At 32.8% G+C, this 26140-nt stretch overlaps 1 protein-coding gene and 1 long non-coding RNA gene across 2 annotated transcripts; both read right to left on the reverse strand.

The window, feature by feature from the left end:
- Positions 1-4207: 4207 nt before the first annotated feature.
- Positions 4208-7877, reverse strand: LOC148606027 (uncharacterized). Its single transcript, XR_015915127.1, has 4 exons — positions 7346-7877; positions 6439-6577; positions 5559-5620; positions 4208-4359 (listed from the first exon to the last, which is right to left on the reverse strand). It is a non-coding gene; the product is annotated as an uncharacterized LOC148606027 (long non-coding RNA).
- A 4699-nt stretch (positions 7878-12576) lies between these two features.
- On the reverse strand, positions 12577-25835 carry LOC148606028 (uncharacterized). The gene is made up of 7 exons (XM_088545036.1): positions 25688-25835; positions 20815-20902; positions 18769-18891; positions 16089-16141; positions 15819-15937; positions 15007-15068; positions 12577-12635 (listed from the first exon to the last, which is right to left on the reverse strand). Exons 1-6 carry the CDS (start codon positions 25767-25769, stop codon positions 15051-15053), a joined length of 483 nt encoding a protein of 160 aa, XP_088401162.1. The 5' UTR covers positions 25770-25835; the 3' UTR covers positions 12577-12635; positions 15007-15050.
- Positions 25836-26140: the final 305 nt, after the last annotated feature.

Below are 26140 nucleotides of genomic sequence, written 5' to 3' on the forward strand. Positions count from 1 at the left end.
GTCATCTATATAGCGAAAACTGAGATTAAAGGATCATCTTTCTATCGGATTAGATCAGATACAATAAATATAAAAAAAAATACCAGTTTTATATATTGTAAATTTCGATATGCTGAACTCGTGTTTCAAGGAGTAACCTCTCATCAAAAGCATTAAAATCAAATATGTAGGAATATCAAAATTTATATATTATTGTATACAGGAAGTACTCATAATCGAAAATATCGAGATGTTCTACCATATGCAATGCAAGGAATGAAGCCTCGGTGTTTTACGTATTTTTAAATTTGGAATACTGCAAGATTTCATAAATAGGGTAGATAAAATATGATATTATTCGGGTCAGACAAGTCTGACTACTGGGTTGGTGAATACCCTCGGAGATCTCAGGTCCACCAGCAGTGGTATCGAGCCAGTGGTTCCTCAATATAAAAAATACCAGTTTTACATGTATATATTGTAAATTATGATATGCTGTACACTTGTTTCAAGGAGTAACCTCTCATCAGCAGCATTTAAATCACATATGTAATAAGATCATAATCAGAAAAAAAAATGTTTTATCTGAAATTAATGTCATACAAATGTAAACTACACAAACATTCAGTCATAAAATCATACCATACCTTATTTTTTACATTCTGAACCTGACCAAAAGTTTAAGAAGTATGATTGGATCCTTACTCTTAATCACACATGTGTTAACTATGAACTATAGATAAAGCAGACCTTATAGTATGTTTTCATATAATAATGGAAACAATCATTGATGTATTGCATGGGTATACATTTACATGTACATACACTAAGCCCTGGCGCCTATAAACAAATAAATTCATGTAGTGATATACAAACATTTAGATTAAAAAAAAATCTAAAATTGGTTACCCTTCAAGTAAGTATGATATACATGTATTCCTTGAATGATGATGCTCCATGAAAAATGAAAATTGGTACTATGATGAAGTGTTCGTGTCAGATGCATTTTGAATTAACTTTTTAAGGTATATTTGTATGGAGTAAAAACTCCACAATGTTGTCTCTTCTTAGTTAGCATATTTCTCGTCAGTTTCAAATATATATGATGATACCTAATGTACCCTATAAAACAAATGCTTAAGATAGTTCAAATTGTAAATTACACTCGTGCTATGTTTTAAAAAATATAACATTTCCACCATTTGCTAGCCGCTACATAATAAGATATATTGGAAACATGATGTATTTATTTATGCACATTTCGGAGAATGACAGGTCATAAAAAGTTATAAATGAAAGGAAATGTTGCCAAGAAATTGTTGGATACGGAATATTTCCTAAGATACCACGCATACAAAATGGTGGGTAACCAAGTTGTGTTCAGCAGAAAAAGAATATATCTATTATCTTTCTGCAAATTATGTTATAAAGAACTACAACATTCAATCAAAAGTGTTTTTATTTTTCAAACAATAAGAACCTCATAGCGTAATCTGCTATTGCAACAGTTTGGGATACTCACACATATCCGTCCCATATCCACGTATTTGAGGTCGCCAGTGCACTTATTTCAATGTAGCTGCTATTTGAAAAATAATATGGTGTAGTAAATGGAAAACTGCCGTGGTATGCGCTATGTCGATTTATTTGATTTATACTTCATATTCAAGAGAATGTTCCATTTTACCTGCAAACTGCTGCGGGAAGTTGTTAATCAGTAGCGTTCTGTTTAAAAATTCTATGAAATACAAGGAAACTCAAACTTATCTCACCTGAAACGGGCCATTTATTTAACTTTCATGTAGATTTTCAGACGTTCCGCAGCTCTTTTTGAAAAATATACATATTCATTGACCTACCATTAAAATTTTAATTTACAATTTTGTCATTTTCCCACTGCATCAAATAATCATAAACAATATTGTATGTCTTAATCTTCAGTGCCGATTTCGTCCAAAAGACGGAAATTCATTACAAAAAAAAATCTCATCTACAATCCCCTTTGAATTTTGTTTATCAGATATCTACATTATCAAGTAATTTAAAGTTGAAGATCTTTAACATTCAACCTGTTATTTTCAATCAAATTTATTATATCAATAAATACGTATAAAAACTAATTCCCCCATCCTCCCGATATAAACACCTCATCGCCGCATCAATATTCTCTATTCTCTATCACCAATCCCCAATTTTCATATCCCATGTTTCGTAGATATTTTCCCCATACACGTACTGTTTGTGTAATATATAGTTTTCCTATCCTTTGTAGAACATGCGTATTACATATTCTCAAGTTTGTTTTTCTTGTATGCATTGTGTCATTTACTATTCATCATATCTCTACATTGTGTTTGTATACATAACACATGTTTATCACGTGTAACGGCTTTTATTTGTTTATGCATTCCCCATTTTATACTGTATTGTAAGAATATTTTATTATAATTTATTTTCTTTCCTGTTGTTTAGATGCACGTGAATTAGATTAATTTTCCGTTACCAACGAATAATTATGTTCATTTAAGAGGTTTGATTCCTGGTAATATTCCTTGATTCGTGAAGACCCGGAATTACTCAAACTGTATAGGGTTTTCGTATATATATTTCATTTCCATTTGTGTTATGTCGAGTTATAAGTAACCTATCTTCAAAAATATTTATGTTCTGATCATGTTTAATTTGAAAACCATATTACAAGTTTGTATATATTGAATACTTCAATTTCTTTTACCAAACCATTTTGGAGAGTATTGAATGTTTTTATCATAATACTTATTATCGTGTAATTATTTAGTCGTAAAAAAAGATTTATTTACATATAATCCTTATTGATTGACAATGTCTTTAAAATGTCATATAAAACGGTGTATTTAATAATAAATTAACAAGCATTTAATATGTCAATTTTGATGAAGCTAATTTATATATATTATAAAAGCGTCTAATACGATTATTTCCAAAGATAGGCCGAGTTTTTGACGCATACAAATTGTGTAATATGCCTTTGCAGAACTATACGCAACACATTTAATGTACTATTTCAAATTGGCAGCGTAAGCTGCTAAACTTGTCAATTTGAGTCTAAGTAAAACTCAAGCTGTTATATATTAAATGTACGGCATAAACAATTATAACTTGATCCTTCCTTGTCCCATGAAGCATACACTTAAGTAGCACTCCAGATAAGAATCATGCAAAATGTGATTCACGGTTGGAAAGCATATTTTTGATAATTTTTCAAAAATGTTATAGTAAAAAGAAATTATCACGTGGCTTTTCATAAAACCCTTGTTCTTTGGAGATAGAAATAATATAGAGAATGTACCATATAATTCAAAATTCAAAAAGGGAGATAACGCTATAAATTACACACACACATAATATACATACATACATATATATATATATATATATATATATATATATATATAGTCTCAGCATCTCTATTGATACAGGGAAAATAACGTAAACTTATAGAAGGGTCTGAAAAATTCCCGACGATGTTAGAACTGTCAAATTTGCGAAGCAAATTTTTGGTTGTTTCCTCCGCGGAACTCGAACTCGTACCGCTATGACATCTATGGCAACACCACCTGCACTAAGTCCAGCGACCTAGACCACTCGGCCAGCTAGGCTATATAAAAATGTAGCTTTCGCTGGCCGGGTCATTCCTCGTAGGATTAATCTAGTGCTGTAACTTAGTACACGATGTATGGTAGTACGGGACAGTTCATCTAGGTGTTATTATATAGGATATATATACATGCTATTAACGATTGCAGTGTTGTCTTCTTTTGTTAACTTATGCTTTCTTTTTAAGTGTTAATCATTTCCGATTTTTATCACTCAAGGTACAACCACTGTCGAGCCAATTTCCATTTTGCTTTTAATTATGCATTGCCCTTTTATAAAATAGAATGAGTTTTTTTTTGTACATGCAGTGGTTATCGTAAGCAGACATGGTTGCCATCGATGAAGATGGAGCAAAGGAAAGGCGTGGAATGGTAATTTTTCATTTTTCCATCACATAACAAAAGCAAATCTAAACTGGCAGCTATGCATGTAAGTTGCATGCCACCATTTTCAAGGTGAATTTCATTGAGTGAGGTAAAACGATACACATATATAGCAGACTTTTTGTGATTGGAAGTAAAAGAACTAAAAACTACTTTCACTTATTCCAGAATTGATCGATTTGTCGGGTCGGACAATTTAATTTCGAAACCAAATCCAAGGGTTTTTATTAACAATAAATTCCATACAATACAATTTATGAAAAGAGAGCTTTTAGTAATGTCAGACGCATACGTTTTCTACTTTGGTTTATTCAATTGTATTTTTCGTAATCCCGGTAAGCATTAAAATCGTTGAAGACTCCTGAAAATAAATTGATATATACATAAATTTAGTTGTTTGGTCAACATGGTAGTACAATATACGTTAAGAATACAAGTCCGACTCTATCCGACATTGCTCCGTCGGATCAATTTGAAACAGTGAAGATAGCATAAGCATAGAACACTCTGAAATAACTCCAAACGATGTACAAACTTTACAATATGCGAAGCGAATTTTTAGTTGTTCCATCCGCGAGATTCAAATTCGTGACACCGTGACATCAATGACAACACCGACTGCACAAAGTCCACTCGACCAGATAAGTTAAATAAAATATAGCTTTCATGGCCGAGTCATTCCTCCTTGTAGGATAAATCTAAGGCTGTAACTTAAAACATGATGCATGGTTATACGGGACAGCCCATCTAGCCCATTTCGTTGTTGTGACACCGTTGGGAAATTTTCAGATCCTTACAAATATATATTATTTTCATACATATTTTTGTACATTTTTGTGAGGTATAACCAGTTTCTGCATTAACAAGGACACTCGAACTTTTTTTAATTTTTTGGTGTGCGTAAACGTGTAATATTTCCCACTCTAGCCAAATTTAAAATGGGAAGGGTTGTGATCACGTCTATGATCTTTAAAAACGCATCATTGTTTTACGAACCAAGTCATGAGTTTCTGGCCTCTATATGTTTTGTTTCGTATTCACTTTTCAATTTACCTTTATGTTGCTGGAGTATAGAAAGGCAACTATTTCGCTATACCGGTGTATAATATTTTTTTATTAGCTTCAGCCTTCAATTTAAAATCATATTACTTTATATGTGAGTCATTCTAAAGATACGAAACTAGTGAAGATCCGTACTTACTATCCACGGTTAAATCGTTGTCAAAATGTTATGGGTCACTCAGTGCTTCAAAGGTCAAAGTTAATGTCGTAATGTGTGCCGTTATAAAGACTTCAACCACTACTAAATTTAACATAACCATTTATAAAATAAATGGTTATTAGGGAATGTGGAACTTGAATGGAGAGAAGGAATGGTATAGGGAAGGATACAAGAATGTAGTCCAAAGAGAATAGAGAGAAGAGAAAGTTTACCAAATAGATAAAATAAGGTACCTTTTGAAATTTGTACACAATTTCACAAATTCACTGAAACATTTTTTTTGCACTCTAGTTTGCATTTTATAATATTCGCTCCTGCAATTAAATGTCTTTACAAACCTCTTTATCCAATATTGGAAGGCTGGTTGTTTGTAGATTGCCATTTCTATTCGGTTGCATACCTACAAATAGCAGAAAACCTCGTGGAAGTAGTGATCGGCACTCCAAATGTCCTAGGCTGGTTGTTTGTAAATTGCCATTTCTATTCGGTTGCATACCTACAAATAGCAGAAAAAACTCGTGGAAGTAGTGATCGGCACTCCAAATGTCCTAGGCTGGTTGTTTGTAAATTGCCATTTCTATTCGGTTGCATACCTACAAATAGCAGAAAAACTCGTGGAAGTAGTGATCGGCACTCCAAATGTCCTAGGCTGGTTGTTTGTAAATTGCCATTTCTATTCGGTTGCATACCTACAAATAGCAGAAAAACTCGTGGAAGTAGTGATCGGCACTCCAAATGTCCTAGGCTGGTTGTTTGTAAATTGCCATTTCTATTCGGTTGCATACCTACAAATAGCAGAAAACCTCGTGGAAGTAGTGATCGGCACTCCAAATGTCCTAGGCTGGTTGTTTGTAAATTGCCATTTCTATTCGGTTGCATACTTACAAATAGCAGAAAAACTCGTGGAAGTAGTGATCGGCACTCGAAATGTCCTAGGCTGGTTGTTTGTAAATTGCCATTTCTATTCAGTTGCATTACTAACAGATAGCAGAAAAACTCGTGGAAGTAGTGATCGGCACTCAAAATGTCCTATTTTACAAATTCACTTTATTAATTAAGAAGAAATCGCATGTAGAAATGACATATTTGATTTCGGTGTCTAAACATAATTTGTTTAATTTGTTTTTTTTAACAAACGAGAAGAAAACATGTACTCCAATACAATTCATTGAGTGAAGAAGATTTAGGAAAAAAAATAAAGTAAAACAATACACTAACCTCTTTGGCCCATTTCTTTTTCAATCTTCTCCTCAACTTAGAACTAAGACTTAGTGCCTTACTGGTCGAGCCTTTACTTTTAAATTTGATCGACATTTTCTCGAGTTTGGCACGGTAATAATCCACTTTGTTTTCTTACCTGAAACATGTATGATAGGCAACATTTTAGATTTCTAATTCAAGATCTTTCCTGAAACTATCGAAAAAAATATTATTTTGTTTCTGATAATAACTGTATCACTGTTCATATAAGGTGAACCATATTAAACGCGATGAAAGAGTAATCAAGGAAACCAAGGTTATAGCAATATTCAAAAGAATGCAATCCAGGGACAAAGACCAGACATTGAAAACAGACATACCCAACAATACACAACAAAGAACATAAGGTAACTAAAATCATACATACAAAGTAACAAAAACAAATGAGCAACTCGGATTTCGCTAAATATCTAGGAGCATGGACCAGATGCACCGGTAGGGTAAGCGTCCTCTGATTTTCTAGAAACACTCATCGAGGTGCTCATAAAAAGTCAAGTCCAACGGAAACGAAAGAGGAAAAGAAAAGTATTATAAAAAAAGATATATCCATCTGCATCATGAATGAAAACTAAAATGTTAAACTTTCACAGGTTTCAATTTCTCCTCAAACAATTGGAAGTTAAATGCATCAAATAATCATAAACGTCTTACTGTTGTATGTCTTAATCTTCAGTGCCGACGATTTCGTCCAACAGACTGAAATTCAATACAGAAAAAATCCCCTCTTGAATCCCTTTTGAATTTTGTTTATCAGCTATCTACATTATCAAGTAATTTAAAGTTGAAGATCTACATTCAACCTGCTATTTTCAATCAAATATATTATATCAATAAATACGTATAAAAACTAATTTCCCCATCCTACCGATATAAACACCTCATCGCCGCATCAATATGCTCTATTCCCTATCACCAATCCCCAATTTTCATCTCCCGTGTTTCGTAGATTTTTTCCCCATACAAGTACTGTTTGTGTAATATATAGTTTTCCTATCCTTTGTAGAACATGCGTATTACATATTCTCAAGTTTGTTTTTCTTGTATACATTGTGTCATTTAATATTCATCATATCTCTACATTGTGTTTGTATACATAACACATGTTTATCAGGTGTAACGGCTTTTATTTGTTTATGCATTCCCCATTTTATACTGTATTGTAAGAATATTTTAATATAATTTCTTTTCTTTCCTGTTGTTTAGATGCACGTGAATTAGATTAATTTTCCGTTACCAAAGGATAATTACATTCATGTAAGAGGTTTGATTCCCGGTAATATTCCTTGATTTGTGAACACTCGGAATTACTCCAACTATATAAGGTTTTCGTATATATATATATATTATTATTTACATTTGTGTTATGTCGAGTTATTGGTAACCTAACTTCAAAAATATTTCTTTAGTTTTTGATCATGTTTAATTTGAAAACAATATAACAAGTTTGTATATATTGAATACTTTTGAATTTCTTTTACCAAAGCATTTTGAAGAGTAGTGAATGTTTTACCATAATCCTTATTGTAGTGTAATTTTTTAGCCGTAAAAAAAGATTTATTTACATATAATCCTTAATGATTGACAAAGTCATATAAAATAGTCTATGTAAATGTAATAATAACTTAACAAGAACTTAATATGTCAAACATGGCATTTTGGTTAAGCAAATCTATATATATATATATATATATATATATATATATATATATATATATATATATATATATATATATATATATGTATATATATATATATATATATATATATATATTATACAAGCCTCTAATACAATTATTTTCAAAAATAGGCCGAGTTTTTGACGCATGTAAATTGTGTAATATGCCTTTGCAGAAGTACACGCAACTTATTTAATGTATGATTTCAAATTGCAGCGTAAGCTACTAAACTTGTCAATTTGTGTCTAAGTAAAACTGAAGCTGTTATATATTAAACGTACGGCAAAAACAGTTATTACTTGATCCTTGTCTCATGAAGCATACACTTAAGTAGCACTCCATATAAGAATCATGCAAAATGTGATTCCCGGTTGGAAATAATTTTTTTGATAATTTTTCAAAAATGCTATAGTAAAAAGAAATTAGCATGTGGCTTTTCATAAAACCCTTTGTCTTAGGAGATGGAAAAAAGATATAGATTGCACTATAGAAATTAATCAAAATTCAAAATTAAGGGAGATAACTCTGTAAATTGTAAATGACACATAAATATAATAGAAATTGTTTGAATTTGTATGTTGATTATCTTTTAAGAGACAGATAGGAATAAATATTATACATTTCATCATAAAGACCTATGAAGCAACTTAATAACAAAAATAGAAATATATATATATATATATATATATATATATATGTATATATATATATATATATATATATATATATATTTATCATCAAATAACCCCTACGTCCATTCTATGATATACAAATAAATACTTTATTAACAACAATTTACAGGTAAATTTTCGGCAGATCAAAGCATTTGTCCCCAGGGAGTTAACCGGTCGTTCGTCTCGGTGATATAAGCCGCAAGGCAAAGGCCTAATACACAAAATAATTCCGACATGCAGGCAAACAAAAACACGGCTTATTAGTGGTAACCCATTTTTGAAGTACACTCAATTGGCTTGTTCGTCTTTTAATTTAAGTTTTATTTCAAATTAAAAGATGTGTTTTTTAATTCAAAATGTCATGAATACAAAAAATATCAATAAACATATACAGTAGCAATGTAAAAGTTGTTCTTAAACGAACAAAAATAGAAAAAGTGCAAAAATATTTTTCACGTTAACAGCTTGTATATTTCGGCAACGTCGGTCTCATGTTGTTCAATACATTATTCGGTCTATAGATGTATGTAAGATTAGTGGGAGTTTAATCGGACTTATTCCCCTCGCAAATGCTTGTGATGTCATAAACATCTTTGTTTCGGCTTATCTTTTCGATGTGTTACTTTGTACAGTTACTTTTTTCGACTATTTGAATCGATTTAACCATACTTGTAAAAATCGCGAATTTACACTTTAAGAAATTATATCAATTATATATCACATCAATGTGGTGTATCACGCATGAAGCTTGTTTAAACTACGTTTTCTGAAAAAAAGGAAATAACAGGTGATATAAAAAAAATTCTGAAATGCAAAAAAATCCCCCTTTTAAGCGCTTGAATAGATCAGATTTCTTGAGTACTTCATTATCTTCATCATGAATGCCTAAAACATGAGTTTTAGATTGTCGGTATACTGGCTGTGAATAAGGATTAATTTTGATACTGAGTCCAGTGTGCAAGGAATAGGGTAGTATTATTAACATTTAAAAAAAAAAAAATATTCGTTTAAAATTAGTTTTTCGTGGTTTCTTTCTTACTGGAAATTGATGTGAAGTTTTTTTTTAAGGAAAAATCGAAAATCTCACTTTTCGCTTTTTTGGATAAATTCTGACAGCAAAAATCGTTAAAGTTCATCAAAAGAACTTCAGAAGTATTAATTGTCATACTACTATAATACTAAAGAGAAAATACCTAATAAAACTAAAGCATAAATAGTCTAGAGGTTTTGATAAGGAAAAATAAGTCAATTTAAGCGATTTTTCAGTGGGGTAGGGGTACATTTGTTTCCATTTTACTCCAAAATCACAGGTGTTACCGCAATTTTCTTGGTACTATCTCGTACTAACATGCTTATACTGATTATCGGACTATACGTATGTTAATATCTTTGCATACAAGTAGCCTACTATGTTGTCTTGGGACAGATGAGTTGCACCCCGAAAACGAGGATTTCTGTCGAATAAAAATCAAAACATACAGACCAAGAAAAAACTACACTTTTATCAGGAAAATGCAAAGAAAGTGATCATCATAATTTCAGCTAAGAACAAAATTCTCCGACCTGATCTACCCCATGGCCGGTCACCTTTCAATACCTTTTTAAGGAGCAACTCGGCGTCCAAAACACACACACACAAATATATATATTTTTTTCGTTTTTGCCAACCATTTTATCGATCTCAAATCAAAACAATCCCTTCTTTTCTTTATTTACTTTTGTTACTTTGTATATATTATATCAGTTACTTTATGTTCTTGGTTGTCTGTTTTCTATGTCCTGTATTTCTCCCTGGATTACATTCTTTTGATTTCCCGTAGAATCTTGGTTCCCTTGATTACTCCTTTTCAACCAATGTACGCTAGACCCAATTTTATTGTAAGGTCATATCTCAAATCTTATTTTTTAAAATTGATATGTATCACTGTCATCTTATTAATCTAATTCTCCAAGCCCTTGATGTATATTTAACGGCCTGGGCATCCCTTATTGTGGTCGACTTGTTTTGCCTGACGATATTGAAAGGGTGATGGTTCATAAGGCCTCATTCTGCCTACTGAAATAATCAATAAACAAATTAACAAACATTCGGAAGAAAACTCAATAATAATGTAATTCATATTGTAAATTTCCATTTTAATGTATTAAGTTCGGAATTTAAAAAGAAACGATTGAGGAAGGAATGCACTAATAATATTTGAAAGGCTTTTCAGTAAATAATATAGCCTCTTTTCTCTCTTTTGCCACTTGTTTGATAGTTAGATCCTGCGTTTACCAAACAAAAATACTGAAACTAAGTATGCATTTATTTATTCTTGCAAAAAGGATTTTTTTTAAACGCGTGTCTTTTTATTTGAATACAACGCGCCTAAAATCGCTTCAAAATGACAATGTGCAACTTTAAATGTACATGTATCATGTGACCTACCTAATTATGAGTAAACACTTAGTCACCCGTGTAACCAAATTACATCATAGCACGTGCAGTAGATATAAGAATAATATCGTTCATGCAAATTTTAGCGTCTGTATATTTTGTTAAACAACATTGTCTTTCATTTCAATTACGTTTGTGTTCAATTCATGTTTTTCCAAAATTTTGTTATCTGTCTCCTGAAAATCGTGAAAAGGGAGGCGCGATTTGAGTTATAAATTTGGAGGGGTTTCGACAATGCATTTTGGGATGTCAGATGATATAAGCATGGCATAACCGCTAACAATTCGAAGTTTTTTGGTAAGAATATGCACGTAGAATTTAAACGAATGAAGGTTTTGAACTTGATTCGGTAAAGGGCAGTATACATTGTAAAGGTTCCTGCAAGTTATCATTACTTTGATGAGTTAGGGTGGGGGCGCACGTTGCACCCTTTAAATCATACAGGACGTATAAAATCGATACTTTATAAAAAAAAAGTAATTGTTATTACGGTCCTCTTTTGAACTGGGAATACAAACAATAAACTCCATTCTTTGGGTTGTGCATTTCAATTTATTGTCGTGTTTGTAGAGTCTGTGATTTGCATACTTTCCCAGTTTAGCATCACACGACAAGTGTTCAATGGTTGACCTATCTATTCGAGAGTTTTGTTGTTACTCTTCATTTTGTATTAAGGTGTATTATTATCTCCGACATAAAATATGTCTATGTGTGATGATTTGTACCAAAATATATCGACAAGGTGTGAATCCCACTCGGAATTGATTCGTATTGTCACCGTCTTGCAAGAATACGTCGAGGAGCTGCATAACTGATGCTAAACTCGAATAGGATTTCTCTCATATTTCATATTTTGACAGTGGTGTTACACTTCCAGAGCACCTGCCAATACTCGTGTTTTTTTTTTTTTTTGTGGGAGCTCATCTTGCTCGTACTTTGTCTCTTGTGTCATTATGTTCTCTGATATTGTTTACTCTGTTCGATACATTTTGTATGTCAACCGTTTTTGTATCCTGTTTTCCATCTTTGTTTTTATACATGGACTTTCAAGCATCCCAGTCGGTTTTTCTTTGTTTTACGTTTGGATCTTTGGATCCATTTTATGCATTTTGTTTAAAATGTACAGAAAGTGATCGGATGACATTTGATTTTAACAAGTTCTATAACTAGACTGTAAATTACGATTTCCCGCTGAAAATATGTTTGTCTCCGTTTAAATATTATTTTTTTGAGAGTTTGATTGCTATTTTTTTGCTTTGATTTTGGTTTCCTCTTTATGTATCTTATGGACCAGCAAAGTATTAATTCATTCAGTAGACATCCTTTATTTCCTTAATACAGATGAAGGAAAATAGATGTTCAAGTAACCTACAAAAATAACACAACAAGGATTTATTCTAAGTTTCTTCAATAACTAATCATTAAAATGCATTAAAATTAACGAGGACAAAGCTCAGTTGAAAACAAGATCAATTAACAAGCAAAAGTTCAACCAAGTACTAGGAACGTATTTAGTTGAATATTTATATAGATCATATATAAAGGGAAATAAATTATCATACAGGTACGCTTTAAAGAGAAGGGTAATAACAAAATTACCGAACACTTATCCGGTTCATAATCAAGTCAAGTCCGAAATAAATCTGACAAAATAGATAAAACATCACCGGTGCGGCTGGTACCGCAATGGTCCTGACTTGTTATAGACACTTCAAATGAAATGGTGCATTAAATCAGGTTTACATCGCGCTAAACCTCCCTCTTCAATTGCGGCGTGATTATACCAGTGGTGAATAAACAGAATGTGTATGCTATAGTCATAATCGGTAAATCAACAGTCACACCAACACAAAGAACAATTTTCAAAAACAAACATTATTCATTGTTTTAGAAGAAACTATGTATTTTTCAACCAAGGACTGATATCTAAAAACGAATTTGGTAAGAGACCTTTAAAGACGCATTTCCTCATACACCTGATTCAGGAGTCTGTAACACATATATTTCTAGTGTTCAAGGAAGTCAGATTAGTTAGTGCTTGCTCTAACGCAGCGAATCAATTGTTAAATATAACAATATATGTAGGAGATGAGGGTTTATTGCTGCACAGGTAAAGAACATTTTCGATATCAAAATTAAAGTCTTCTCTTTTATCATAAATCTTGGTGTTCAGATGATCACTGTTGTCTCATTCGGGATATAGGTCCAATAATATGCAGAACAGGTCTCCTTTATCTCGAGCTCTGATTGGTATATTAACGGTAACCATTTACCAAAAGAAAGCCTGTTGATGGACCTTTTATTTTTTTTTATTCTTACAAGGTTCTGAAGAAATTCAGTTTGAATATAAAAACAAATCGGCTAGGAGAAGAGCACAGTTAGAGCCCATTGGAATGCCAACTTGGTTTTGAGATAGCTTCTCCAAATGTGACAAATATATAATCAATGAGAAAATCAAGCATATCGCAAACCTGATTTTCTGTGCACATGGTGTAGCACACTTTGCCCTTCTGCGATGTTTTAGAAAACAAATATGTGGAATTGTAACCAAGAACAACATAATTTTTGAAACAGAAAAATATTTTCGAAAAAGTGCTTTTAAACAGGATCTGAATTTATAATGAGGTAACATAGTGTAAAGAGTAGAGAAATAAAAAGTTTAAAGGAACTAATGTCCGAAAAGCTGCGGGATTTTAGGTTTTGAAGTTAATCTTTGGAAGACCCTGCAACATATCTTTCTCTGTGTGGATTCTTATGAAGTTTGGGAATCCAATACAAGTAAGGTAAGTCATCATATTTTGTTCCGATATTTAAAGAAGAAATTTATGACTTGTGGTTGTTTAGAATCTCATCTTTATTAAAAAGTAGTACGTTTGTATGTGACATTACCTGGGATGTTACTATCAATGTCCAATTCCTTAATAAGGCAATTGAGGTAATGTGCTTTACAATCAAATACAATGTTATTTAAAGCTTGTCCGCAGGGACGATAACATGTTTCTTATGTAGTGCGGGAAGACATTCAAGTGTCTCACGATCGTTGAATACGGACTTGCGTCGTTTATTAAACATTTATGGAGATTGTCAATACTATTCTATACCAACGTTTTGATGACACGTTTCCAATCTGACAAGGACTCGATTTTTGGACCATGAGAAATTACCTTACGTAGGCTTTAATTCTAAATGATATTCAAATCTCCATTGATGACATGACCAGGATGACAGTGATCAAAGCGAGATGAAGCACAGTCACATGTCAGAGGGGACTCAATGTTTAGATTCTGCAATGTCTTTTTAGGGTCGAAAATTGTACTACTTATTGTCTTAGTGTAGTTGTTAGAGACAATAGGAATAGACTGATTTTAAAATATGGTGGAATTTCGGAAACTACCTCTTTACGATGAGGAATATGATTGAAGTTAATAGCATCTATTCCCTTGTTTGAAAACGGAATATGTATAACTCTCTGATTCTCATCGTGAAGAGGTTCAGATCTAACAGGTTTAAACATACGGAAATGGCCAAGTCAGGTATAATGATCTTTTAGAAGGGTGACTGGTAGTGGGAAAAAAATCGTTTAGTGTAGTGAAAACCTAAGGGTTATTGTAAGCTAGACAAAAGATTTTTTTTTATATCTGTCTGAAAGTGAATATGCTGTAACAGGATCGGGTGCATCTTTTCCCATAGGCTTCCTAGTTAGGGAAAAAGAGACAAACGATATAATTTACAAATGTACCTCTTATCCGCAATGACAAAAGTTATGCAAGGTCCTTTTTATGGTTACAATACGTTGCATATCTACAATAAACAAAAACATACTCGTAATTGATATTGAGATAGTCATGTTTGCAAAATGAATTATTTAAAGTAATGAATTTAATCTCAAATGACTTTGCTTTTTTGTAAATCCATAAATAATTACTTAAGTGTTGGATAGCCAACGTGTACCCAACAAGCCCTTGCAAAATGTGTTTATTATCTAAATAAACCATGCGTTTCCTTTTTTGTCGATTACGTAACGCATATCAGTAAATCCAGATGATGTAAGGAATTTCTATGATTTACAATAGTTTCCCCTCATTTCTTTTTGTTACATTTCCAAAAGTGAATATTGTGATGATAAATGATAAGATACCAACCGCACTACCGATAATAGCGCAACAAGTCATGGTATTTTTATCTGCAATTAGTCTTCTTGTGAAAGGTTTGCTCCCTATTATGGTTAATAATAATGAAGGCATTTTGTCAACTAGACGATAAATGCAAATTAGAAACAACTCGGACTCCACCACAACTGTGAGCCTGGACCAGGTGCACAGGTAGAGTAAGCGTCATTTGTTTTTCTCGAAACACCCGCCGAGTTTTGGAAGTGTTGTGATTTGCATTTCCTTCAACAAGATTTAAAAATCTACGGTTACGTAAATGGCACCCAAAGAATGCGCATTTTTCATATTCCACATACCGCGATTTAATGTTTTTTTTTGTTATCTCAGAAACTGTAGCAGCAAAATTTAAAAAAAATAAAATTTGTACACTAATGATACTAACCTCATTGCTTAATTTTTCTCTAAGTTCGTTGATTAATGCAGCGCCTGATATATTTGGTCCCTCATTTATCGTAAAACTGGGAACACTAGCAAAACATGATACCAAATTGCCGTTAGAATCTGGAACAAGAATCATTTGAGCAATCATCAAACGACGATCTTTTGAACATATATAAACATTACAACATTTATCATGTTGATAGTTAGGACATATTGTTTTGAGCTAGCATATTATTTATAAAGCTGTAAACACTAAAGGAATGACACTTACGTGTTATTAGTGTAACAGTTACAACTGCTGCTGTTGCTGAAAAAGGTCCCTCTCTGTGCCAAAGTAAAAAACATGGTTGATAATTAAATATGTAATAAAACATTTGATTAAAAATATTTATTCTGGGCAAAATTATTTTGCATTGATCACACTTACACATATACCAATACATATAAATATATATACAGTCAAAACCCGTTAAGTCAAAGTCGAAGGAACCTTCCAACAATGTTCGATTATCCAAGGCTCGAGGAATCCGAGATCGAGGATGAAAACCGGAAATACTAGTAGTTCGGGCGATGATTGTTTCTGCATTTACATTATTTATTGTGCTTGTACATGTACGTGTACTTCACTTTCCAAATGGTGCTTTGTAATGTCTTGCATTTCATATAGGAATATACTTTTGTATGTTGTATATCATGTTTGAAATACGGCACCGAGTGTCTTAGTGAAATTTCCTTTTTATTTTTTCTTCATCGAAAACGACATTAGTTCATATCATGCTGCTATGTATGACGAACGATCAGAAGTGTCGTCAAACTATGTATTCTACATTATTAAGCTAAAATTTCAAATTCACCAGCGGAACGAATGTAGTCGTTGAAAGAGTAATCAAGGGAACCAAGGTTATAGCGGTAATAAAAAAAATGATTTCAGATTTGTTATTACGATCAAAGTACACAATAACAATTGGTCTAAAAGTAAAAGGTGTCTTGAGAAATATATGTATAACAAAAATACAGACAGATGGAATAACCGAATAAGAATTGTTGTTGGGCCCGGTCTAAATATGGTCACACACAATCCTATACCGTGTTCATCTGCATAGACAACATTCCAAATTTGAAACAAAGCTCATTTACTTGTACTTTCCCAAATTCCGAAAAAAAAAGATTAACTGGGTTAAAATTGCAGGTCACTAAATGAAGAATACAGGGGAAATTCATACAGGAAATCGTTGATTGAATTTTAGTAAAACATCGATTTCAAAAGCAAATCTAAACAATGCTGCTACATCCTACAAACAGAAAATTTGCGCCGAATATGTTCCTTTTGAAAGGTCAACAATGTTTCATACAAAATGTTTGATATTTGTTTTCTACTTTCGCTTTCCGTTATATATGTTTTTGGTAAAGGTACCCTCATTTTCATCCAGCGTTATAACCATTTGGTTGTAATAATGTGCATATTTTAAAATTACTGCATCATCTGTGTAGTTCAGTTGCAGATCATTTTCGTGATTGATCTTAGACGGTGTTAAATTTTGTTAATTGAGGATCAAGTTACGCGGTCAATAACTATATAATAAGTGGTCATATTTATTCATTTTCTTGTTGGTTAAGTTTCGCATCATTTTCAACGATCCAACAAGAGTGAATACGTCTCTGCATGTGACCACTCTAGTCACAACACTGTTGCATTGATTCCAGGAATATACATCATATTATAGGGTCTAAATAATACCCAGCGATATTTCAACTGTTATATTTGGGGAGCAAATTTTTGTTGTTCCTACCACGGAACTGCAACTCATACCATTGCGACGCCTGCAATAAGTCCTTAACACTGGACTACTCGGTAAGCTAGTATATATAGTCTATGAAAAGTAGGGCTTTCGTTGCCAGGTGATATTTATTTGTAGTTTTTATATAGGGTGGTTGCGTAGTACGCAATGTATTGTAATACAGGACATACATGACATACAGGAGCGCTTATCTAAGTGGTGTTATGTGGAAAATACGTGTACACAAGTTCAAGGATGTCACAAATCTATTTATTACACTGCTTCATTAGATCATGATCGATATAGGGAACAACAAATGAGCATGTATTTTAAGATCTGAACAATGTCAAACGTTAGAACTGTCCAATTTGTGAAGAAAGTGTTTTACCGTTCCCTCCGAGGGACTGGAACTGGTGTAGGTTTCTTGACTTTGAATTGTCATATTTTGATTCGTATTGCATATCCAAACATTTAAACGCCATTGATTTGTAGGGACTACGCCTTGCCTTGTAAAACTTAAAGCACAATATACTTTTCACCAGTGCCGATGGGGTACACAAAATTTTGATTAGACCGGACAACCTGTTCAAAGATGTTAGATCAGTCAAATTTACACAGCTCCCCCCGCTAGATTCAAACTCGCACATGTACCACTGTGACATCTTTGTCAACACTACCTGCAATTAGTCCAGCGCCCTGGGCTTACTGAGCTATATTTGTGTTACAAAAACGGAATCAACCATCCACCAAATATGTTTTTATATAACATTCGGTAAACAAGTGATTCTTGTTTATTTTTGGTGTAATTTGGATCGGTAAATTAGTTTACATCACATGGTAGTCATAACATCTTATGTTAGTGCATTATTCATGTAGGATAGAGGGTCCGGTTAGCGGTACAAGTCACAACAAATCCAAGTATATGACTTATATTAATTGTAGTGACTTTGCATTGCACTGATGCATGTGTCTGTTTTCCATGTCTGATCTTTGTCCCTAGATTGTTTTGTCTACTGCTATAACCTTGGTTCCCTTGATTACTCTTTCATGTAATATATTCTATTAACCACAGGTACTTTTAACGATCTAATAATCTATCAATCAATCATATACGACTGATATATATATATGTTTACGTAAATAGTTGTTGAAAATGGATGACACATAACTTACAGAGTTCCCAATTTCCATGTTCCAGTCAGCTTTACTCCGAAGCCGGTAAGTATAATTTCAAATAAATTAATTCCAGTGGGGTTGACACTAACTGTTGGGATACCTATCTGGGTGAGCGATGACCTAAAATGGAAAAGTTGAGTTTATTAACGAAGGAGACCTTATTAATTTAAAATAAATATTATTGTTTAAACAGGAACAACAATGATAGGAAGCTAGTGTTCCAGCTAAGTAGAGTCCTCTTTGTAGCTTGTTTAAAGCATTGTGTACACCTCACGCCCTATTACATAGTACAATATGAAAAACGCAATAACCAATTATTTATGTCATTGACGCATTAGAAAAAGTAAGGAATAAAACAACAACACAAAAAAAAAAAACAAACAAACAAACAAACAAACAAAAACAAACAAACAAACATAAAAAACAAACAACACTTGTAAAAGGAAGCTTTATTTTTTTATTGAATTTAAGTAAAGAAAACGTAGACACATAGTAGTTCTGTTAATATAAAATACACATTTCGTCAAGATTCAGATGCTCATAATCATTTGATTGTAAATCAGTACTTCCATGATTATTGAATAATATACTGTCTGGTCTAATGTTTTTCGTTGTTCATTATATAAATGGCATTAACTTAGAAAGTGTTCTGTATTTACACGTTGAAATCATCAGCGTCCGAATGAGTTTACTATAACCATTTTCTAGCCTTAAACGACAAATAATTTTCGCCAAAATAACAAAAGAAATATTGTTATGGTCTTTCATTACGTAAAGTAAATATAACACTTGTTAAATGACTAAAACGTTGGTAATAGACGAATACTAATATAGAAATAATTTTATGAATTAATAGATAAAGCAATTTAAAAAAGAATTTCGATAAGCGGATCTCCAGAACAGATATCAGATATTTGCCTTCTGTTTCGCAAAACTTACCAACGGACGAGCTCTTGTAAATGGTCAGATACATGTTTTAATACAGGTTGTTATTGCATAATTTCGCTATTTACCTTTCCCATTGGATATTCTTATTAACGCCGTTTAATGTTTTTTTCCCGCTTTTTAATTTGATAGTGTATCCGACACAACTTTATTCAATTAATTGGGTAGTCTGTAATATCTTCGATTTATCAATGATTTATCATCAAAGCATCCAAAACGATTATACATTGGTTAGGTAATAAAGCAGAGAGTATTGGACCAATATATGTTTTAATTAAAAAAACACGAAGAAACAAACAAACAAAATTTACCATAAAAAAATTTAGAAAAAAGAGCAAAAAAAAAAAAAAACAAAAACAAAACCAAAAAAAAAAAAAAAACAAAAAACTAACAAAATATAACTCTCATGTATGTTACAAAGTATTTTTAAGTTTTTAATGACTAAAAAAAAAAATATTAAAAATAAACAAACATAGTGTAATATAACTTAATCGAGATACGTACCTTTAGTTAAGGTTGAAATTGCTTGTTATATGATTTTAGGAAAATAATTCACTTGTTAATGCTTAAACATGTCAAGGTCTAAGGGGGGGGGGGATCAAAGAAACCTTGATTGGTTTATTGGAAGACTGTCAATACTAGGATGGATGTGTTCTAGTATTCTCATTTAGGGACATCAAAGACGTTCAAGACAACAATGTATCCGATCTGTTTTCAGGTTTGGGCCTTTTAGAAGAGGCGACGCGACAAAGTAGAATTACTTAGCTATTATGCAAACCAGTATATTTTATGTACAGAAACATATAAAATATGTAAAAGTAAGCATACACATTCTATGAAACAAAAAGAAAACAAAACTAGACTAAAATACAATAAAACATAAAGCGAAAACAAATCATAAAGCACAGATTAAACAAAATAAACAGCAAATATTCCATAAAAAAAACCAAAATATACGTATAGAAAGAAATATAATATTACAAATGATAAACTAGTGATGGAAAGAAGGAATAAGCTAGATCATTTACATGTGACAACCTTTATTAGCAGTCTGAATAATACTCTTCACTTAACAATACAATGTTTGATTTCACTTACACGTCATATTCTATTCCACCTACGATAAATGACCTTATTCTAACTTTACCAAGTGCAGCAATAAGGGATTGTCGAGCTTTGGATGCAACTGAAAAAAATAGATAATACCTGTTCTTATTTTTGTCGTTAGTGTAGGAGTTTTTTTTCAATAAGTTTAATAAATTCTCTTTCTACTCAAAGACATAACTTGGCCATTTGATAACGACATTTTGAACTATGTTGTTTGGTTTGATATTTTTTTAGGGTTCTTTAATCGAAATAAAATTATATTTTAGCTCTCTATTAAACATTATCCAATTATCATGGCGCATACCTAGAAATAACCCGTCATCACTGCGTTATTTCGGTGTTTTTTAACGTACACAAGTTGAAGCGATTTACTAGGTTCTCTCTCAATAACATAGAGACAATTTGAGCAGACGAGCCAATACATACTTCTAGTACAACCCTGATCAAAGCGGATTTGTATCCCAAAATACCAATAGTTACCTTTGTGTTTCCAATATGTTTGTGACTAGTTTGCAAAGTAGCCATAAATCTGTGTTATAACCCAGTCCTTTATGACATATTTTAATACTTACTCAGCATTGTGGTAACAAGAAATGAAGGGAAAGGTTGCTATCAGCAGTAAATTATCAAACACACGTTTGCTCAAATATTATAACTTTAAAGACTCTAATAAATTCTAGCGGGTATATTTTAGGAATATTACTAATTTTCAAATAGTTTTATAAAGTAACCATGTGTGTATCAGTTTACTATTTCCAACCAAGAAACAAAACCACGTCACGTTAGAAAAAAATATTTTCTAATGGACATCATTATAAGTACTGCTAATAGATGTAAATTTAAAACGATATTTTGTCCGCCATGTTACATAACAAAACATAATGAATGGTCAAGTACACTGTTGATTTACATTCGATTGCATTTTAGTTTAATTTTAGGGTAATACGAATCATTTATTATTTCTCTACTGCTCCTGGCACAAACACATTGGTGATGGGTAGACTTAGAACAATAAATGACCAAGTTGCTGTTAGAATTATGTAAAAATTTAGAAAGTGACACATTATACCCATTTTTCGGATAGTTCATTCATTCCCTAAGCACAATTAGAGCCCTAAGGCCGACTTCCATCGAAAGTATTCTATTTATCAGTGTATTTGGCAAGTTCAAGAAGGTAAATGCACCAATTGTAAGTGTTAAGTGTAAACTTAGTCTGAGTTGTGACATCATAATAGAATAAAATATTGTGATGTCAAAACTTACAAACAATTTAACTTTTATGATCTTTGTGAAATTGACTGCTGGACTCATACGGAGCTTATATTTGTAGGGAATATAGATGTTATAAAAAACAGCTCACCATATCCTAGAACATACACTTAGTGTTTTGCCTGTCCCTTATGATAAATTTCTTTTTAACGGGAATCCAACCAAAACTATAGCCAAAAAAATATAAATAAATAAAATAAAATAAAATAAATGCAGATGTTCTGGTAGAATAATCATGGAAACCATGATTCCAACGGAAATCAAACGCAAATTTTATTTACTTTTGTTCTTTGTTGTGTTTGTCTTTTTGCCATATCTGGTCTTTGTCCCTGGATTACATTCTTTTGATTTATGTCAGAAACATGGTTCCCTTGATTTCTCTTGTATTAGTTTCAATCTTATACTTTTAACTCCTTTGAATGCAGATGCGTTTTAAAGTGTTCCGGACAGAACAATTGTGTCTGGAACCTACCTTTCCCGACAATTATCCCAACCTGTTTAAGTTGCTATTATACCTGAGATAACCTGAAGACGACAGTTATCAGGTTATTGTTGAGGACTCTTTTAGTCATAAATTAAGGACCCAACAAAACATTTCTTTGCACAAGGTTGAGATATTTCTAAGGGTGTCTATGTGGAACCCAAGCAGATATAATGATTTGAGTGGCACATTACAAGTTTCATTCCATTACATTTTGGTTCCAGAAAAATATTAAACACATTATAATATCAAAATGAACACGGAATTTTGTGTACCAAAAGAGGATTACTCAGAATATATGTTCAACGTCCTCTAACAAATCAACAAAATTGTGATCTGATTAAAGAGTCACCTCCCTTTAAGTAAAAATTTGCATGCTTTGAATGCTATTCTTTCCGACTTACCTTTCCGTATATTACAGATATTCATTGTTTGAAAACATGACGTTTTGAACTCTAGTGAGTGCACATTCCTAGGGACAAAATTTGGCATGCAACTGACCGCCTGGGAATTCAATAGGTAATTGAATACGTGTTATATTTTAACCACGTTAATATGTATGTTACGTTGATAACACAGGCTCTTATGTTACTCAAGTAGCACCAAATCAACAAAACATCAGTTAATAATGATATAGCAGATTTGAATGAAAAAATAAATCGACGGGATCAAATAACCCTAAAAAGAGTAATCACGGGAACCAAGGTTATAGCTGTAATCAAAAGAATGTATTCCAGGGACAAAGACCAGACATGGAAAACAGACACACACAACAAAGAACATAAAGTAACTAAAATCATACATACAAAGTAACAAAAGTAAAATGAGCAACTCGGACTCCACCAAAAAATGGGAACATGGACCAGGTGCACCGGTAGGGTAAGCGTCCTCTGCTTTTCTAGGAACACCCGCCGAGTTGCTCATAAAAAGTCAAGTTCGGGGTAGACAAACGAGGAAAGGAAAACTATGACCCGTTGAATAAATCAGTTTTCATGGTGCAGATGGATACACCATAACAATCTACGAGTTCATGATGAAGACCATAAAAATTCTGTAATGATGACTTCAATATTGTAGCAACATAACCCTGTTCCAGAAGCCTTTTTGTTAGAGTTCTAGCGCGATACAAAAAGTCTGCGTAGTTTCGGCAAGCTCTGGCATAAAATACGAGTTGTGATATGAACACTCTATACGCAGGAGCCGAAGGGATGTTGCCACAGATGAAAGGAAATTTGACAATTCTTAATGAAAAGTCATCACGTTTGTCGTAAAGTTTGGTCAATAGTTTTCCTCTACCATCGATTTCTAAGTGTAGGTCAAGATTTGAGGCTGACTTCACAGTGTCTGTAGTATCCTTTATCTCAAGTTATTTTGTGTAGATGCGATATATCAAATCCCCGAAATTAGGATTGTTCAAAGATAATACGTCATCTATATAGCGGAAACTGAGATTGAAGGATCTAGCTAAACGCTATTCTTTCTTTCTGATCAGATCAGCTATAAAGTACGCCTCATAAGAGTGAGCTCCGTGCGGGTCCGGGTGTAAAAGGAATAGGCCTGCAGCAGCGCTAAGCTTGTCGTAAAAGGCGATTCAATAGTGCTCAGAACCCTAGCCGGGGGCTAGGAAACTCTGCCCACAGAGCAACTGGTATGTGTGCTCCAGGTGGTGGAATGGGGTAGCCCTGGCGTGTTACATGCTGGGGTTGTCAGACTATAATACGGAAAACCTGACCACAAACCATAGTGGTGCACCGTGTTGGGAAAGATGTCACGTTCCTCGCACTTTAAAGAACCCTACTGTGGTATTCTCCCGGAGTAGGAACCATAGGGCTCCGCCACAGGACGCTAAATTGCCCGACCCTACCCACCTCTCCCTATTTCCAGTGGCAATCAAAATTTTTCGACCCCATTTTCCTTGTGTCCCATCCATTTTTCATTTCATAATTTCATGTTCATTTTATCATCAATTTCATGTTCATCGTCTGAATATAGCTGAAATATTGCTGCTCGGACGTTAAACCCCAACAAACAAACAAACAAATATCATAAGAGTGAAAGAATAGGTCAGCAAGTAAAGGAGCACAATTTGTTCCCATTGGAATGCCCACCGTTTGTTGAAAAATGCGTCCACCACACTGGACAAATATGTTGTCGATTAAAAATCATTTTGTAAATATCTTCCTCTGTATATTTGGAAGATGATTTGGAATTATTTCCTTACAAAGTATGAGGAATCTCTACCAAGAACTGTATATTTGTATCCAGGTGTTCCATTTTTTTTGTGTAATGTTTTTAAGTCGGGATTTTAACTGAGTATGTGGAATTAAAGTATACAGTATTGTAAAATCATAGGTTTTAATGGTATCATATTCAGGTAATAGTCTTGAACTGATTGTCTCCAAGAGATCTTTCGAATTTTTCAGAATCCACATTGAATTAATACCACTACGGGAGTAACAAGTGTTGTAATAGGACCGCAGACCCTCTTTGACAATTGTGAGTATAGAGGTTAAATGTTTTGAAAGAGGTTTGGTGGTACATTTGCAGATCCAGTTTGTATGGATTCTTGTGAAGGTTAGGAATCCAGTACATAGACGGTAAATCACAATCATCGTCCTTGGTAGAGAGACCAAAAGAGGATAGCACAGATATATGGTTTTCCACAATCTCGTCTTTGGAGAGAGTGGTAGCAGTATAGGTCGTATCACTGCTATTATTTTCTACGTCTACCTCTGATAATAAACATTGGATATAAAACGTTTTGCAGACAAAAACAATGTTGTTTTGGGCTTTGTCTGCTGGTACGACAACATATTAGGCATGTATAGTAGACAATGTTTCTGCTACATCGGGGTTTTTAAAAACTGATGTAGTCTTGGCACTCATATAAAGTTATAATTCCAATTTATGAAGGGTGGTTCACGGTACTTCGGACCTTTAGAAAGGATATTACGCAGAGAATCTTTTTCGATAAATATTTGAATGGAGATGTTTTGTAAGAACAGTCAGGTGGTTTAGCCTTGAAGTCCTCAATCTCGACCATATTAACAAAAATAATATGAAAATGAATTGGACTTAAACTTATAAGAAAATTAAGATAAATACATTCCTTACCTGCCGCTCTGTCTTGCATCAACACATTGGGAATAGAAATAAACAGACATAAACTTAACAAGAATAACTTTACAAGAAACATCGCTGCGCTCGTGGTGCTGTGGGTATTCTACTGCTACATAGGTTCTTATATACAGGGAAAACATGAGCAATTTGTGTACGTGCGACTTTTAATCATTTGCCTAATTTCACGTGTAACGATGTTATTGAAGTCTTTTCAATTGATTATAAGGGATAATCTAGTTATTAACTTCAATTTTTGCATATTTCTCTATTTTTACCGTTATTATTATTTTTTTTTTTTTTGCTTGAAAAATTTGTAAATATATTTCCATTATTTCGGTTATTAAATGATTTTGCTTGAGAAAGCTGCCACAAATATACTTTTAATGTAAACAAATAATTCGGAATAATCTAATACTTATTATGCAATATTTATGCATCCGAAAATGC

This window comes from Perna viridis, chromosome 9 (assembly GCF_037379345.1).
Source record: "Perna viridis isolate PV_CMFRI_1.1 ecotype Kerala chromosome 9, ASM3737934v1, whole genome shotgun sequence".
In the NCBI taxonomy this organism is placed as follows: Eukaryota; Metazoa; Mollusca; class Bivalvia; order Mytilida; family Mytilidae; genus Perna; species Perna viridis.

Bases quoted from the DNA above. Each gene is read 5' to 3' on its own strand.
- LOC148606028 (XM_088545036.1), bottom strand. From the start codon at position 25,769: ATGTTTCTTGTAAAGTTATTCTTGTTAAGTTTATGTCTGTTTATTTCT. The intron at 20,903-25,687 runs GTAAGGAATGTA...TATTTTTTTCAG, and splicing joins GATGCAAGACAGAGCGGCAG to TTGCATCCAAAGCTCGACAA. The intron at 18,892-20,814 runs GTAAGTGAAATC...TTTCCATTTTAG, and splicing joins GGTGGAATAGAATATGACGT to GTCATCGCTCACCCAGATAG.